At 45.5% G+C, this 17,842-nt stretch overlaps 1 protein-coding gene across 1 annotated transcript in view; it reads right to left on the minus strand.

The window, feature by feature from the left end:
* Dnajc17 (DnaJ heat shock protein family (Hsp40) member C17) overlaps positions 1–17,700 on the minus strand; it is a 33,567-nt gene extending 15,867 nt beyond the window's left edge. The window contains exon 1 of the mRNA XM_036185026.1: positions 17,578–17,700. Within this exon, the coding sequence (XP_036040919.1) occupies positions 17,578–17,655 (78 nt within the window). The 5' untranslated portion in view covers positions 17,656–17,700. The remainder of the gene's footprint in view (positions 1–17,577) is intronic.
* Positions 17,701–17,842: the final 142 nt, after the last annotated feature.

Consider the following 17,842-nt stretch of genomic DNA (forward strand, 5'->3'; position numbering starts at 1 on the left):
TGCTCTCTAGAAGACTGTACATGCTCTTAACTGCTGAGACATCTCTTCAGCCCCCTTAGATTCTAGAATCTAGAAAGTCATATCATATCTCTAAACACTGCTGTTAATTTATATCATTATTCATAACAGAAAGTAAAAACCATTTAAATTCCCAAAGAATAAAAACAACAACTGGCTGGATGGTGGTGGTGCACACCTCTAATCCCAGCACTCAGGAGGCAGGACAGGTGGATCACTGTGACTTTGAGGCCAGCCTGGGCTACAGTTTTAGTTCCAGGACAGCTAGGGCTGTTACAGAGAAACCCTGCCTGGAACAAACAAAAAGGAAACAAAGTAGCAGCTAGTGCTTACACAGACAGGCCCTCTTTGTGCTTTACATCAATCCCTCCTTTAGCCCCAAAGGACCCCTTGGGGGGCACGTGTGCGCCTGTGTGCTGCTGAAAGGCCATCCATTCTCCACCAGGGTAAACCGGGAAAGGAAATGAAGCAAGACTTCTATAGAAATTATAAGTCCATGAAAAAGTTTTGAGGTGATGAGAGATGAATGCCAGTATCTTCTAGAGTACAGAGTGATTTTGGATTCAGTGCCATAGATGTTTATAACTAATCAATGTTCCTAGACTATGAAACATGAATATATGGGCCAAGGAATTCTCTCAAGAAATCAACAACTGGGGCTGGAGAGATGGTTCAGCAGCTAAGAGCACTTGCTCCTCCTCCAGAGGGCTATGGTTCCATACCCAGCACCCATTCCAGGCACTCTTCTGGCCTCAGAGGTCACCAGGCACAGATGTGGCACACAGACATATATGCAGGCAAAGCAAAACACCCATACACTTAAGATAATTTTATTATTATTATTATTATTAATTTTTTTCTCGAGACAGGGTTTCTCTGTGGAACCCTGGCTGTCCTGGAAATTGCTCTGTACACCAGGCTGGCCTTGAACTCAGAGATCCACCAGCTTCTGCCTCTCAAGCGATGGAATTAAAGGCATGTGCTGCCACCACCACGCTAAAATAAAATTAAAAAATTTTAAACATTAAGAAAAATTTCAACAATTAAGAATCACCATGGACATCGGGCAGTGGTGGCACATGCCTTTAATCCCAGCACTCGGGAGGCAGAGGCAGGTGAATCTCTGTGAGTTCAAGGCCAGCCTGGTCTACAAATTGAGTTCTAGGACAGGCTCCAAAAGCTACACAGAGAAACCCTGTCTTGGAAAAAAAAAAATCACCATGGACAACACCAAATCCCTATGGTAGATATTATTACCCTCATATAACAAATGAAGAAATGGGTATAATGAGGACTTTATACAGTATATATAGAGTTATATATACTGAAAATTCATCAACAAAAAACATGCAGTTACTTTATTTGACAAAACCTATTCTAGCTGGAGATATAACTTAGTGGCAGAATGCTTACCCAGCAATGAGCAAGGCCCTGAGTTCAATCCCCAGGATCACACATACACAAAATCTACTCTAGTGAAACACTAATGACTCCCAGCCCATTCATTCCTTTACCCCTACCAGATAAAAATATAAAAATATTCACGAAAAAGGGTTACAGTTGGTATTTACTTTCTACAATGAGTTTAAGTAATAAAAGAAAAAAACTTAAATAAATAAGGCCTTTTGGTCACACTACTTGAAGCAACATGTTTCAGCAAGAGAAGGTTCTAGAATTGTGGCAGATGTATTTTCAAATTCAGAATCTTCCTTACACTAACAGCAAGACTTAGACAAATCACTGGAACGTGGGCTCCTGGAGAGGCTAAAGGAAACAGTAGGGCACTCCTCACAAGTTCCTAACCCTCAAGATGGTGTACTGGCACATCCCCGTGATCCTAACATCTGAGAAACTGAAGCAGAAGGATCAAGACTTCAGGGTCACCTACACCAAAAAGCAAGTTCAAGGCTAGCCTGAGCCAAAGGAGACCGTCTCCTAAACAAACCAAAAGCTGGTGAGGTGGCACACACCTCTGATCCCAGTACTCAGGAGGCAGAGGCCAGCCAGGGCTAGAGTAAGATAGTGTTGAAAATCCAAACAAACAAACAAGCTCCCAAACCTCCTCTTCACCCATTCCTTGAGAGAGTAAGTAAGCCACTCCAGCTGACCAGGAGCATGACAACCTGCAGGAACTCCAGGAGTGAACCCAGGATGCAGGTGATCTCAATCTGAATGCTCTGGGTGGGCAGGAATGGTTTTAAGTCTGCTGGAGATGGTCCTAAAGTTCAGTCTATGGCTGGCCCCTAGGAGCTAGGTTAGAAATACTCTAACCAAAAAAGTAGAGAGCTGAGGTACACAGCCTGAGATCTACCAGTGTGGCCATGAACCAACTCCTACTGCTCAAGTCTGTCTTTCTGGATTAACTAGTTATTACTGTATTTAGCTGCTAAGCCTGCCCTGGGCATAGCGCTGTCTTCAGTTTGAACCTGGAAGGCTAGTTTTGACCTTGAACCAGTTGGCCTGGACTTCGGTGCTTTCTTACAAACTGAATCCCAGCTCTGTCCAGCCCTCCTGACATGACTGGTAGCTGAAGAATTTGTCACCAGGTAAATACAACTCTCCGAAAGCCATGTGGTGGTCTCAATTCTGAATGCTGCTTACTCAAGCTAGACCTGGTGGCCTTCAGAGGCTGAGGCAGGAGGATTAAAAATTCAAGGCATAGTTGGGTGTCATGGTTCATGCCTTTAATCTCAGCACTCAGAAGACAGATCTCTGTGAGTTCCAGGATTCAGAGCTACATAGTGAAACCCTGTGTCAAAAAAGCAAAACAAAACAAAATAAAATTCAAAGCCTGAATGGGTCACTTTGTGAAGCCCCTCAAAAGAAAAAGAAAAAAACAAACAACCAAACATCAAGGACTGCAGATACAGCTCTGTGGTAGAACATTTGCCTGTGATGCAAGGGTCCTAGGTTCAATCCCCAGCAGCAAATGAAGGAAGGAAGGAAGCAGACAGGTGGGGTAGAAGGAATAAAGCATCAACAGCACTCAGCCCCACCCAAAGCTCCATAACCGGTTCCACCAATCACAGCAGCCCAGTGGAGGTGGCCACAGGCTGGAGCTCTGGGCACCTTCAGGGTGCCTTGCCCCAGGCACCCCACAGGGCCTCTGACAATCTTCCTGTCTCCAGTTTCACCTCTTCGGGGAAGGAACTCCTGACTCAGCCAGAAAGCAAGGGCTGAGGGCTCCCATAAATAGAAACAGCCATCATTAACTTAAAAGAAAGGTGCCCTACAAAGAACAGATCATTATTTTTTTAAAGGCGCTGTCCTTTCTTGTAGTAAAACCTGGAGCCAGGTAAGTAAGAGGTACAAGTAATTAGAGCCAGCTCTCAAGAGCCAGGCCAACAGGCAGCACTCACACAAGGACACACAGGGAGGCCATGACAACAGGGACAGAATGAACAGACCATCCACTACCAGCCTCAGTTCAGCAACGGGAACAGTCTGTGACCACAGCCTGGCACTCTTCTCCCCAAGCCGGGAGAGGCACACAGCGCCTCGTTCCCTTGACAGCAGGAACACCAGGGGTTAGGTGACTGCCTGATATCACAGGCAGAAAGGCAACACAGGCTCTGGGCACACAGATCTAAGAATCCCCTTGGGAAGAGTTCGAGGCCAACCTGAGCAACATCATGAGACCCTGTCTCAAAAAATAAAACAAACAAGAACTGGAGAACTGGTTCGCAGTTAAAAGCACTGGCTGATCTTCCAGATGACCCAAGTTCGAATCCCAGCACCCATATATCAGCTTACAAGTCTGTGACTCCAGTTCCAGGGGATCTGACTCCTTCTTCTGGCCTCTGTGGGCACCATGCATGCATGTGGTGCACAGACACACATGCAGGTAAAACATCAATATACATACATACAGATAAAGTTGTTTTGTTTTGTTTTTTGAGAACAGGGTCTTACTGTGTAGTTCTGGCTGGCCTGGAACTTTCTGTGTAGATAGGCTGTCCTTGAACACACAGAAATCCATTTACCTCTGCCTCTGGAGTGCTGGGATTAAAGGCATGTGCCACCATAATACTTGACAAAATAAAATAAAATAGCTGGGCGGTGGTGACACACGCCTTTACTCCCAACACTCGGGAGGCAGAGGCAGGCGGATCTCTGTGAGTTTGAGGCCAGCCTGATCTACAGTGTGAGTTCCAGGAAAGGTGCAAAGCTACACAGAGAAACCCTGTCTTGAAAAACAAACAAACAAACAAACCAACAAAATAAAACAACTAGGCATTTTGTCACACCCTTGCGATACCAGCATTTATAATGCTGAAGAAAAAGGACCAAAGGTTCAAGGCCAGCCTTGGCTACATACGGAGGCCACCATGGGCTATAAGACCTGGTCTCAAAAAACAAACAACAAAAGAACAACAAAGAAAAGTAATGAGCAACAGTCTCCTCTGCCTGAGATTGGTCACTATTCTTTTTGTCCACACAGAAACAGTAATGAAAGCCTCAGCTGTGTGGGCACTCAGGGACTGTGGACTACTCCCACTAAACACAAGTAGAGAAGCAGCCCCCGACAACAGCCTCCTCAGCTCAGTGTCCCCAAATGTGAACCTACTGGTGGGCTTCAGATGATTCTCGGGGGCCTGGACCCCACACCAAGGACTCTCTCATGCCAGCCATGGCCCATATGCAATTCTGACTGCACCAGGAACAACTCAAGCATGTGCTCAGCCTGGCAGGCTTTTCCCAAAGCCTGGCCTCGAGGGCACTCAGGAGCAGGCATCCTCAGTCCATCTTCTCTGGCCTCTCTATCCCTTTCCTCTCTAAGCCCTCCCTCCCTTTGACCCTCCCAACACTCCTGCCTGGGTGAGCTCCCTTCCTCTCCCTGACATGCTACCCTCTCCATGGCCTCGCCTCTTTCTTCCTACCCGTTCTAAGCACCTCAGCCTCAAGCTTGCATTTCCAAGCCTTTCTCACCTGCTTGCCTCAGGCTGTGGATTCCCAACCCCCAGATCCACAAGACACCCCATCTGACTGCTCCTACTCAACCCATTGCCTGCTGTCGCCCTCAACCCCAGATCAAGAGCCATCCTGCCTAGTCTCTGCCTCTCCTGGGGGTAGAACTCCTCTCTCTGAGCTTGGCCTTCCCACAGCAAATTCATCATCCCCTCCCTCCGTAAACACGACAAGTTTCCTTCATAAACACATAAACACACATGTACACACACAAACTCTACTGCTCAAGAACAGCAAGAGAAAAGGAAGGGACCATACAAATGGAAATTATTTTGAAAGCTGCCTTAGCAGAAATGGAAACTGTGGTGTCCAACATTTCCTCAAGCCAACCAGCTCAGTTCACACCTGCTGGGTTCACCGACGCCAGGTGGCTTTACTCACATGGAGTCAAATCTCTGCCACTCATACAGAGATGGGGGAATCTCTGGGGCCCACAGACCATCTCTGCTTGCCCTAATTGCTCCTGGAGTGTAGAGAGAAGAACATTCAGGTCTGGGCAGGGGCTCTGCATTTATTAGTTGCCTTATGCCAGGCAAATCAATTAACCCCTTTGAGACTTGGTTTTCTCATCTATAAAGTGGAGTTAATAGTCCTTGCCTGCCTCCCAGCCTTGTTTTGAAGATCACATCAAATGAACTAGACATGGGAAAGCTCTCTGGTATCATATAAATGGAGGCATCGTTGTGAATGCTAATGAATGAGCGGCTTCCAAACACAAAGGGATCATTGCTTTTTAGCAGGCAGCTGAGTAATTTCAAAACTCTGGAACTTCAGCCAGAACTGGGTTAAACATAGAGACCCACAGGACCTGGAGGCTTGGTACCACCCACCATGCCTGGGCCTTGATGAAAAGAACCAGTGTTTTCCAGTGAAGAGCTAAGCTCTCTCTCTGGAGACACCATCTATCAGACACACCCCAAATCTACAAATGACCCCCAGATACCCAAAGAATCCAATTTAGGTCAAAGCCCACCACATTTTCCAGATTCACCTGTCGCATTCTCAACAAACACTAGGCACAGCCCTGTCCCCTGTCCTGCATGGCAAGGCTGCCTCTGCCACAACTTCACCTCACCTTACTCCTTCAAGCTCTTTCCTGGCATCTGGCCTCAAAACTGATGGTTTTACTTTTTTAAAGATTTATTTATTTATCCAGCCAGTGTGGTACATGCCTTTAATCCTTTCACTTGGGAGGCAAAGGCAGGCTCATCTCTGAGTTTGAGGCCAGGCTGGTCTACAGAGTAAGTTCCAGCCAGCAAGGACTACAAACAAACAAAAAAATTGATTTATTTATGTATTTTATGTATTTGGGTACTTCATCTACACACCAGAAGAGGGTACTGGATCCAATTATAGATAGGTGTAAGATGCTACATGGGTACTGGGACTTGAACTTAGAACCTCTGGGAGAACAGTCAGTACTCCTAATGGCTGGGCCTTCTCTTCAGCCCCTGATGATTTTTAATTTTAAAAAAAAAAATGCTGAGCTGGATATGATGGAGATCAGATTTAACCTCAGCATTAGGGAGGCAGAGGCAGGCAGATCTCTGAGTTCCAGGCCAGCCTTGTCTACATAGCAAGTTCCAGGATAGCCAGAGCTATCTAATGAGATATATCTCAAAAAAAAAAAAAGAGGGGGGGTTTGGAGATTTACCTCAGTGGTAGAGCACTTGCCTAGCAAGTGCAAGGCCCTGGGTTCGATCCTCAGCTCAAACAAAAAAGTTTTTGCCGGGGCGGTGGTGGTTCACGCCTTTAATCCCAGCACTAGGGAGGTAGAGGCAGGCGGATCTCTGGGAGTTCAAGGCCAGCCTGGGCTACCAAGTGAGTTCCAGGAAAGGTGCAAAGCTACACAGAGAAACCAAAGCCAAAACCAAAACAAAAAAACAAAAACAAACAACGACAATAAAAAAGAAATAATGTTAATGCATCACAGTCTATAATATAAGGAAAATGTGTGGTTTAGATAAATTTTCAGTAAGCATATAGAGAAACTGCTCAGCAGTTTAGAACACTGGCAGCTTTCGCAGGGGGGGGGGCAGAGTTCAGGTCCTAGCTCCCACATGGAAGCTCACAAATCTCTGTAACTCCAGTTTCAGGGAATCCAATGCTCTCTTCTGGTCTCTACAGACAAGAGACATGCATGTGATGGACATGTAAACATACAGGCAAGACACATAAAATAAAAATAAATCTTAAAAACAAAACTGCTAACAAATGAAGTTGGCTGGTGGCGCATGATAGCACACACCAGTCATCCCAGCACTTATGAATATGAAACAGGAGGGTCAGGAGTTCAAAGCCAGCCTCAGACATAAGGGCAGCGTAGGCTAATGAGATTCTGTCACAATAAAATAACTGAAAAATCAAGATGTGGGGGCTGGAGAGATGGCTCAGAGGTTAAGGGCACTGACTGTTCTTCCAGAGGTCCTGAGTTCAATTCCCAGAAACCACATGGTGGCTCACAACCACCTGTAATGAGATCTGGCGCCCTCTTCTGTATATTAAATAAATAAATCTTTAAAAAAATATCAAGATGTGTTTTTAAGAACTTTGCTTTATTTAGTAATACCTGTCAAGATCAAATAAGCTACATATCCTTCAAAGGTTTCAAATGAAGGACCAGGCTGCTAAAAACAGAAAGAAAACTTCACAGGAACTGGGAAGACTATGAAACTGAGCCTTGGTCTGAGGCTGACATCCATTCACTGGATAGTCCTGGACATGTCTCAGCACCTGTGTAGATCAATGACATAGTAAATAATCATGAGGACTCCTTTCCGGTTTTCTGTTTTTTGGTTGGATTGTTTATCCCTTTTCAGGTGGTTCTGCCTGCACTTATGTCTGTACCATGGGTAGCATGTGTGTGCCTGGTACCCGTGGAGGCAAGAGGAGGGTACCAGATCCCCTGAGACTGAAGTTATAGATGGTTGTGAGCTACCATGAGTGCAGGGAACCAAACCCAGGTCCTACACAAGAACAACAAATGGTCTTAACCACTGAGCCATCCTTCCAGCCCCCAACTATGTTGATAATCTTTTTTCCCTAAGGTTTTGGACAAAAACACCTTTTCAAGGAAGCCTTCCCTGATCTTGTCAATCAGGCTCCTGTCAAGCATCAGGCTTGGCAGCAAGCACCTTTACCTGCTGAACCATCTTGCAGGCTCTTATTTAGGTTTTCTGAGGCACAATCTTGACATGTAGCCCTGGTTGGCCTGGAACTGTGTACACCAGGATAGCCCCAAACTTGTGAGCAATTTTTCTGCCTGTGCCTTCCAGGTGCTAGGATTACAGGTGTGCACCTGACAGATAAGTATTTAACTTTAATACATGCAATGAATGTGGCATGGTGGTGCTCAGTCACAATCCCAGTACTTGGGAAGGAGAAGCAGGAGGATCAGGCATTCGAGACAAGCCTGGATTACAAGAACCCCATTTCAAAAAACAAAATAGAGAACTTGCAAGAGAATGCAAACAACAAGAACTACCTGGTACTATGCCAGGCACTGTACTGCATGATTTGTACGGATCCAGACTCAGAGCAATGTCATCAGGAGGGGCTGCCATTACTCCACTGGGCAGATGGGGAAGCCACAGCACAGAGAAGCTAAATATTTGTTCACAGTGACCAGTGAGGTAAGTCATACTCGGGCAGCCTGACTCCAAAGTCCTTTCTTTAGCCACGAGTGCAAGTGAGTGCACAGACTACGGACACATTTGCAGTCCACAGCAGGGCAGGGCGTTGCACACTGGTGTCCACCCACCCTTAAACCACGGCAGCCATGAAGGCAATCACTCTTGACTTCACTGAAGATAAGTCAGAGAAAACTCTTACTTTATGCATGGCATATGTCTGTACGAAATCATCTGATTAGAAAATATAAGCTTTGGGGGGCCAGAGATGGCTCAGCCGTTAAGAGCACTTACTGATCTTGCAAAGGACCTGAGTTCGATTCTTAGCACCTACATCAGATGGCTCACAACCACCTGTGTAATCTTGCTGGAGGAGATCTCTGGCCTTCATGGGCATCTGCATCCATGTGTGCATGCCCAACAAATAGATACATACACACAATTTAAAAAAAAAAAACTTGAAAATGAAAATGTGAGTTTCTAGGAAAATCACCATTAGCCTCTGAATTTCAAAATGATGAGACCCAGAAGCAAGAAACAGAGGCTAGAAACAAAACAGGAGTGGCCACTCACCAGGGACAACTTCTGTTCACATTTGTACCAACACCAGGCACAGCTTGACACCCAGTAGGCTCTTGAAGGAAGGAAAAGAAGTTTGACTTTGTGAAGGTTCAGGGTGTGCCTGCCCTGGCAAGGCACTGGGTACCTGCTATACAGCTGTCAAATGTCAGCAAATCAAGCAGAGAGAGATGGGTGACCTTTTACCTATCTGGTGGGAATGTAAACCAGTACCTTTCTGCAAGGCAGTTTGCATTATCAATCATAATCTTGTAAACACATTAACTTTTGGTCTACTAACTTCACTTTGCCGAAAATAACAGTGCATGCTCCTTCAATCATCCACTAAGTGTTTACTGAACATCTGTCAAGAGCTAGGCATTGTTCTAGGATCTAGAAACTGAAGTGAACAAAACAGGAAGTCTCTGCCAGGATTTTTTACGCCCTGATGGGAGAGGCCAAAAATGAGCCAATGACATTAACATAACATGCACCTGTGAGGTCTCACACCTGGAAAGACAAGGCTCATTGAAGGTGTGGGACAAATAATTGAAACAGCTCATCAGGGAAAGCCTCTCCCACCGGTCAATTAGATGGCCAGCTGCCAAGAGCAAAGAATGTTCTAGCAGAAGTATTAGGTGTAAAAGTCTCTGAAACAGGTCTGTTAAGGTGAGTTTAAAACAAAAAACAAAACAAATAAATAAGTAAATAAATAAAAACAGGCTGCTCTTGCAGAGGACCTAATTTTGATTCCCAGCACCCAAAGATGTCCACAACCATCTGTAATTCCAATTCCAAGTGACTGGACACCCGAAAGGTTCCCATACCCCAACAATTAAGCCTCTCTGCCAAAATAGTGATCCAAATCAAACCGAATCAAGAATTAAAAGTCTAGGTTTAATGAGTAAAGCTTCTTCAAACATTGCATGCATGTGGTGCACAGACACACACAGGCAAAATACCCACACACATATATATATATATGCCAGGCGGTGGTGGTGCACACCTTTAATCCTAGCACTCAGGAGGCAGAGGCAGACCATCACTGTGAGTTCGAGGCCAGCCTGGTCTACAGGGTGAGTTCAAGGACAGCCAAGGCTACACAGAGAAAACTAAAAAAACCAATAACTCCTCATAGGTGGCCCAATTCGTTGTCACCCAAAACACGAAAATAGAAAGTAGCGTGTTGGCAATGAGCAGGAGGAGGGCACTGCTGCTGTGCATGGTAATACCACGGGGCCTAAGAGACTACACACAGAATCAACATACAGCCCAGTGCCTCTGGACTGGGTTTATAGACATTTTTCTGTTTTGTGGTGGTGCTGGAGATCAAACTCCAGGGACTGCAACACAGGCAAGCTCTCTACTACTGAGCTACAGAGCACAAACAGATCTGTACGGCCTTGTAGGCAGTACTGAAAAGGCAAAACAACGCAGATATTCATCAACAGGTTAACAAATACAAATACATGCAATGGAATTCAGCCTAGAAAGGAAGGAGATTCTGACACAAGCAAGCTACAGCATGGTTAACTCCTGGAGACACCATACTAACTGAAAAGCCACAAATAGGATGGCAAAGGTTACTGGAGGTGCACAGATCATAGTCACAGAGGAAAGGACAACAGCAGCTAGGATTTCACGGGTTAGGGGAGGAGACAATGGGAGTTATATTAATTTTGTACAAGGTTTTATTTGGGATGATGGAGAAGCAGATGGAATGGTAGTGATAGTGGCACAGCAATGTGAATGTTCTTAAAACCACTGAAAATTCTATTCAAACTGGAAAAATGCTCGATTTTATGTTATGTTATACATGTTTACCACCATTTAAAACATAAACAGAAGCTAGGCACACACTGGGAATCCCAGCACCTGGGAGCTGGAAGGAAGATCAGGAATTCAAGAACAGCCTTGGGAGCTGGGCAGTGGGGGCGCACACCTTTAGTCCCAGCACTTGGGAGGCAGAGGCAGGTGGATCTCTGTGAGTTCAAGGTCAGCCTGGTCTACAAAGCAAGTTCCAGGGCAGTCAAGACTGTCATGAAAACAAAAATCAATCAATCAGTCACTCAATCAATCAATCAAACAAGAACAGCCTTGGCTCCATGAGAACCTGATAAAACACCTTGACTAAGGCAACTTACAGAAGCAAGGGTTTATTGGGTCTAGGGTTTCAGAGGGATAAGAGTCCAACACCATCACCGGTGGAAGCATGGCAGCAGGCATGCGTGGCAACTGGAACAAGCTGAGAGCTCACACTGACAGCCACAAGCAGGAAGCAGAGAACACATCAGGAATGGCTAACATTGTGTGGGTTCTTTTTTTTTTTTTTAATTTTTTGTTTATGTTTTGTTTTGTTTTAAAGTAAAATTTATTTGTGTAGTTCTGGCTATCCTAGAACTTGGCTCTATGGACCAGTAGCCCAGGCTGGCCTTGAACTCAGAGGTCTGCCTGCCTCTGCCTCCCAAGCGCTTGGATTCAAGACATGCGCCACCCCTGCCCAGCTGATGACCAAAGTATTTTAACTCTCAAAGCCTGCCTCCACTGACATACTTCCTCCAACAGGGCCACACCTCTTAAACCTCCAAACAGTGCCATCAATTTGGGACCAAGCGTTCAAATGCCCAAGACCTCTCATTCAAGACACCACAATTACCATATGGCAACCCTGTATTTAGTATTTAGCATCTTGAGAAATCCCCATACCATTTAACAACCACCATTCCACAAGCAATGCCCAATCGCTCCAATTTCTCTACACCCTCGAATTAGTCTGTGTATTTACTCTGGCTTCAGAGTTTCATCTCTCTATAACAGCTCTCCTGGCTGATAGGAAGCAGTATCTCATCCTAATTTGCTATTTGTTTTTTTGAGACATGGAGACCATGTAAACCAGACTGGGCTAAAACTCACAGTGATCTGCTGCAGAATAATCTTTGTACACTGTTGTAGGATGTCTTTCTGTATGCTGTGAATATGTGTTGCTCTGATTGGTTGGAACCTATGGCAAGGCAGCTGAGAGGCAGGCGGGAAATCTAAGCAGATATACAGAGAGAAGAAAGGAGAAGAAAGGAGAAGAGGGGAGACACCAGGTGCTGCCATGGCAAGAAAAGAGAAGAGGGGAGACACCAGCTGCTGCCATGGAAGGAGCAGCAAGATGCCAGGAGACCAGTAATGCCATGGCCACATGGCAACTTACAGATTAATATAAATGGGTTAAGTTATAAGAGCTAGCTAGCAAGAAGCCTGCCATATGCCATGCAATTGATCATTAATATAGGCCTCTGAATGATTATTTTATAAGCGGCTGCGGGCTGCAGGGCTAGGCAGAGCCAGAGAAACCGTCCAGCTAGGGTACACTGTAAATATGTATTACTCTCACTGGTTAATAAAGAGCTGACTGGCCTACAGCTGGGCAGAAAGAGATTGGACAGGAGAGCCAGACTAGGGGGGCCCTGGGAAGAAGGGCAGAGTCTCCAGAGTCGCCAGCCAGACACAGAGGAAACAAGTCATGAGCCACATGGTAGAACTTAGATGAGAAATGAGTTAATTTAAAGTGTAAGAGCTGGTTAGTAATAAGCCTGAGCTATCAGCCGAGCATTTGTAATTACTATTGAGTCTCCAGGTTGGTTATCTGGGAACTGGTGGTTGGGAAAGAAAAGTCAACCTACAGAGATCCACCTGTCCCAGCCTCTCAAGTACTAGGATTAAAGGCCTGCCCCACCATACCCAACCCAGCTACTTTCTGAGACAAGGTCTCACTAAACCTGGAGCTCACTGATTTGGCTAGACTGGCTAGCCAGCAAGCTTCCAGGATCCTCCTGTCTCTGCCCCTCCCAGCTAGGATTACAGGTATGCACTGGCACACTTGGGTTTTTATATATGTGCTGGGGCTTGAACTCAGGTCCTCATTTGTGTTTGGTAAGCACTTTACCAATGGAGCCTGTGTGTATCTGAATGTGGATATGCACACAGAGCTGTGGATACCCAAGAGGGCCAAAGGCATCTGATACCCCTGGAGCTGAAGTTGTAGGCAGTTGTCAGCCACCCAACATGGGTGATGGGAACCAAATTCAGGTCCTCTGCACTCTTAACCACTGAACCACCTCTCTAGGCTCACTTTGACCTAAATTTTAAATTGAGTTGTTTGAGGTATTTTGTTGTTTTGTTTGCTTCCTTGTTACAATACAATACTTTCAACATGTAAAAAACATTCTGAGTACATATCCACTAAAAAAACAGTCATTGGGGGCTGAAGAAATGGCAGAGCAGGTAAAAGAGTATGTTGTTCTTGCAGAGGACCCAAGTTCAATTCCCAGCATCCACATCAGGTGACTCATAACTGTAATTCTAGATCTCACTCACATGCACACATGTATACACATAATTAAAAGTAACAAAATGGGGACTGGAGAGATGGCTTAGCAGTTAAGAGCACTGGCTGCTCTTGCTGAGGACCTGAGTTCAATTCCCAGGACCCACATTGTGGCTTACAACCATCTGTAACTCCAGTTCCAAGGAACCCAGCTCCTCTGGCCTCTGTGGGTACCTGCACTCATGTCCACATACTCAGACACAGATATACATACATAATTAAAAATAATAAAACTAAATCTAAAATAAATAAAATGAAAAAAATCTTAAAAAAATTTAATCAAAAACATTTAAGCTGGATGGTGTTGGCACACACCTTTAGCCCCAGCACCTGGGAGGCAGAGTCAGGCAGATCTACATGAGTTAGAAGCCAGCCTGGTCTACAAAGTGAGTTCCAGGACAGCAAGGGCAGAGAAATCCTTGAAAAACAAAATAAATAATTTCTTTTAAAAAATAATGGACTATTTGACCTCTAAAGCCCTAATTTGCCCTAGTCCTTCATTTATTTACTTTATTTTATGTGTTAACGTTTTTCCTGCATGTATATCTTCGTGTACATCTATACACTGTAGAGGCCAGAAAAGGAAGTCAGGTCCCCTGGGCCTGGATTACAGATGGTTGTGAGCTGTCCTGTGGGTGCTGGGTATTGAACCCAGGTTCTCTGCAAAAGCAACAAGTGCTCTTAATCATGTCTCCAGCCCTCCTAAAGCCTCATTTCAAAATGTGACAGAGCATACATAAGGAATATGAGTTAACTTAAAATGTAAGATCTAGGGGCTGGAGAGATGACTCAGCGGTTAAGAGCACTGCTTGCTCTTCCAGAGGTCCTGAGTTCAATTCCCAGCACCCACATGGTGGCTCACAACTATCTGTAATGAGATCTGGCGCCCTCTTCTGGTGTGTAGAGATACGTGCAGACAGAACACTGTATACTTGCTAAGTGAATAAATCTTTTTAAAAAATGTAAGAGCTAGTTAGTAATAAGCCTGAGCTATTGGCTGAGTATTTACAAATAATATTAAATCTCTGCGTGGTAATTTGGAAGTAGCTACCAGGACAGGGAGTGGGACGTCAGGATGGGAAAACTCCAATTACAAATGCCTTCTTTTTTTTTTTTTTTCCTAGAGCTGAGGACGGAACCCAGGGCCTTGTGTTTGTAGACAAGCACTCTACCACTGAGCTAAATCCCCAACCCGTACAATTGCCTTCTTAACCACTGAGCCATTTCTCCATTGCTGTTGTTGTTTTTATTTGTTTTTAGATAGTGTCTCTGTACTGGTTAGGTTTACTGTCAACCTGAAAAAAGCTAGAGATAGCTGAGAAGAGGGAACCTCAACTGAGAAAATGCCTCCATTGTATTGCCCTGTAGGCAAGCCTGATGGTGATTTTCTTGATTGATGCTTGATGTGGAAGGGCCCAGCCCACTGCAGAAGGTGCCATCTCTAGGCAGGTGATCTTGGGTTGTATAATAAGCAAACTGAGCAAGGCAGCAGGGGTAAGCCAATAAGCGACGTTCCTATGGTCTCTGCTTCAGTTCCTGCCCTCACTTCCCTCAGCAATGCAATGTTACCTGGAAGACTAAGATAAAATAAGCCCTTTCCTCTCCAGATTGCTTTTGGCCAGCCATGATGGATTTCAAAATAATAGAAAGCAAACTAAGGCAGTTTCTGACCCAGACTAGTCTCAAACTAGCTATATAGCCAAGGATGACACTAAACTTCTGATCTTCCTGCCTCCACCTCCCAAATGTGGAGATTACAGATATATACCACAACACCTAGTTTATGTGGTGCTGAGGACTAAATCCAGGGCTTCATGCATGCTAGGCAGACTCTCTCCCAACCCTAAACTGAGTTCTGAAGGATAAGTAAAAGCAAGATGGCTTAACAACCTGATATGGTGGCACGTGCCTTTAATCCAGCACTCAGGAGGCAGAGGCAGGTGGATCTCTGTGACTTCAATGCCAGCCTGGGCTACAGAGTGAGTTCCTGGACAGCCAGGACTGTGTAGAGAAATCCTATCTCCAAAAAAACAAACAAACAAACAAAAATGAACTAACAGAAGGACAGAAGGGAAGAAAAAACATCACTGACGTGTGTCTGTGTGTGTGTGTGTGTGTGTGTGTGTGTGTGTGAGATGAATTGTACTGACTGTTATGTGGTTTTGTTTTATTATTGTTACTGAGACAGTCTCCCTATGTAGCCCATCCTGGCCTTGAACTGCAAATCCCCTGAGCCTGAGATTACAGTCCTGTTCCTACAGGGTTTTAAGGAAGTACTAGGATCATTTAATTTTCTGTGAGGAGAATGGATTGGAGAGGCATGACAGATTACAGTAGAACAGGCCGGCAACAGAGAAGTGGGCAGGAAGAGGCAGAGATGGTGAACAAGTGTGAGAATCATTTGGAAGGCTAAATCATTAGGACCCAGTGATGGACAGAGGGCAGTGGGGAGAGAATAAGGAGGTATCAGGAGTAACTCAGAATGGATGGGCCTGGAGCATAGCTGAGTGCTATAGCGTTACCTAACAGGTAAAAGAATCAAGGTTTAATCCTCAGCAATGTAAATGAATAAAAATAAATACCCTACTCGAGTAGACAAGATGGTGGTGGCATTTATAAAGATAGAGGATTCCAAGGAGGGAACAGGTTTGGGCAAAAAAGTTAAGTTCAATTTTGGATGTTGGAAGATAGATCAAACAGAGAAGTAGATTCATATTTTTGGAATTCAGAGAAAAAAACTAAATGAAGTAAAATGGAGTGCTGGTGTTCCTTGGTATTATTAACTGTACAGGGGGTTGGGGATTTAGCTCAGTGGTAGGGGCATGGGCCATGAATCAGGGGACCTGGCTTTCAGTCCGCCTCCCAATTCTGTCACTAAGGGATCTCTCTCTGCTGTTTGTTTTGTGGTTTTTGTTTGTTTGTTTGTTTTTCTTTTTCTATTTTTTCTTTCAAGACAGAGTTTCTCTGTGTAGCTTTGGTGCCTGTCCTGGATCTCGCTCTGTAGCCCAGGCTGGCCTCGAACTCAGAGACCCGCCTGGCTCTGCCTCCCAAGTGCTGGGATTAAAGGAGTGCCAGCTTGTTTTGTTTTTTAAACATGGTCTCTGGAGTCCAGGTTGGCTAGAAAGTCCTTAAACATTATAGTCAAAGATGACCTTGAACTCCTGATCCTCCTTCCCTCTTCCTGTTTTCTTTTTTGTTTTGTTTTGTTTTGTTTTTTGTTGTTGTTGTTGTTGTTTTACAGGATCTCTGGTAAACTCAGCTGCGCTTGAACTCTACAAGCTGAAGCTGGCCTTGATCTCCTGATTCTCCTCTCCCCAGTTCCCAAGGTTCGAACCACCAGGCCCAGCCCGGTGGGCATTGCTTTTTATCCGGTGAACTCCTCTGCCTATCCTGTTAGAATTACCAGCACAATCCAGGGGTAACAGCTTGATCTGTCTCACCCTGGGCACCTTGACCAGCAATGAAAATAAGTGGGACTCCGCACCGCCAGCTTTAGCCTTCCGATCCTCAGGTTTAACCCGCTAAGTAGCACACGCTGAGAACAACACTGAGCATCTGATATTTTTAAATAGCGGGGGGAAAATAAATAAATAAATAACCGCGCTCTCTGGGTCCTAGGTCTCAACGCCAAATCCAGGGGAGGAGGGGGTGAAAAGCCTAGAGAGCTGACTTTCCTGCCCTCCCAGGCTCAACCTGAAGTTAAAACAGCTAGTTTAGAAACTGAAACGAAACACCTCCACACACAGGTAAAAGAGAGCAACAGCTGCTGCGCAGGCGTAAAAAAGCCGGCCTGGCTCTCAGATTCGAACTGGCCTCCACACACTGTGGTACAGTCCCCCAGTTCTAAGTCCTCAGAGCCTCCCTCCCTAAGAGTCCTTAAGCCTGTCAGGAAATGCCCGGAGGACCCCCTTTTTAGACTTTAGGCTGGTACTCGCTCCCGGTCCAGTATAGGGCGGGGCCTAGAGAACCGGGACCAGGCGCGGGCCAGGCGCGAGGTCCGAAGAGCTGCCGTGCCGCTCAGGTTCTCACCTCTTTGTCTGCCGCCTTCTCCTCAATGCCAAGCAGCGCGTACAGATCCATCTGTAAGAGCTCTTTAGTCACCGCCATGGTTCGAGCCCCGACCGAATGGGTACTACAATTCCCAGGAGTCTGAGCGCGCACAGGGAGGGGTACGGGCTTGGAGCCGGCGCAACGGCGCTAAGCACCCTGGGAATCGGCACGATCCGGTTGAGGTTCGACTGGCTATGGAGGAGCGCGCCGCGGAAAGTGAACTACGACTCCCAGCATCCCACAC

The sequence above is a fragment of the Onychomys torridus genome, chromosome 4 (assembly GCF_903995425.1).
Source record: "Onychomys torridus chromosome 4, mOncTor1.1, whole genome shotgun sequence".
NCBI classification, from domain to species: Eukaryota; Metazoa; Chordata; class Mammalia; order Rodentia; family Cricetidae; genus Onychomys; species Onychomys torridus.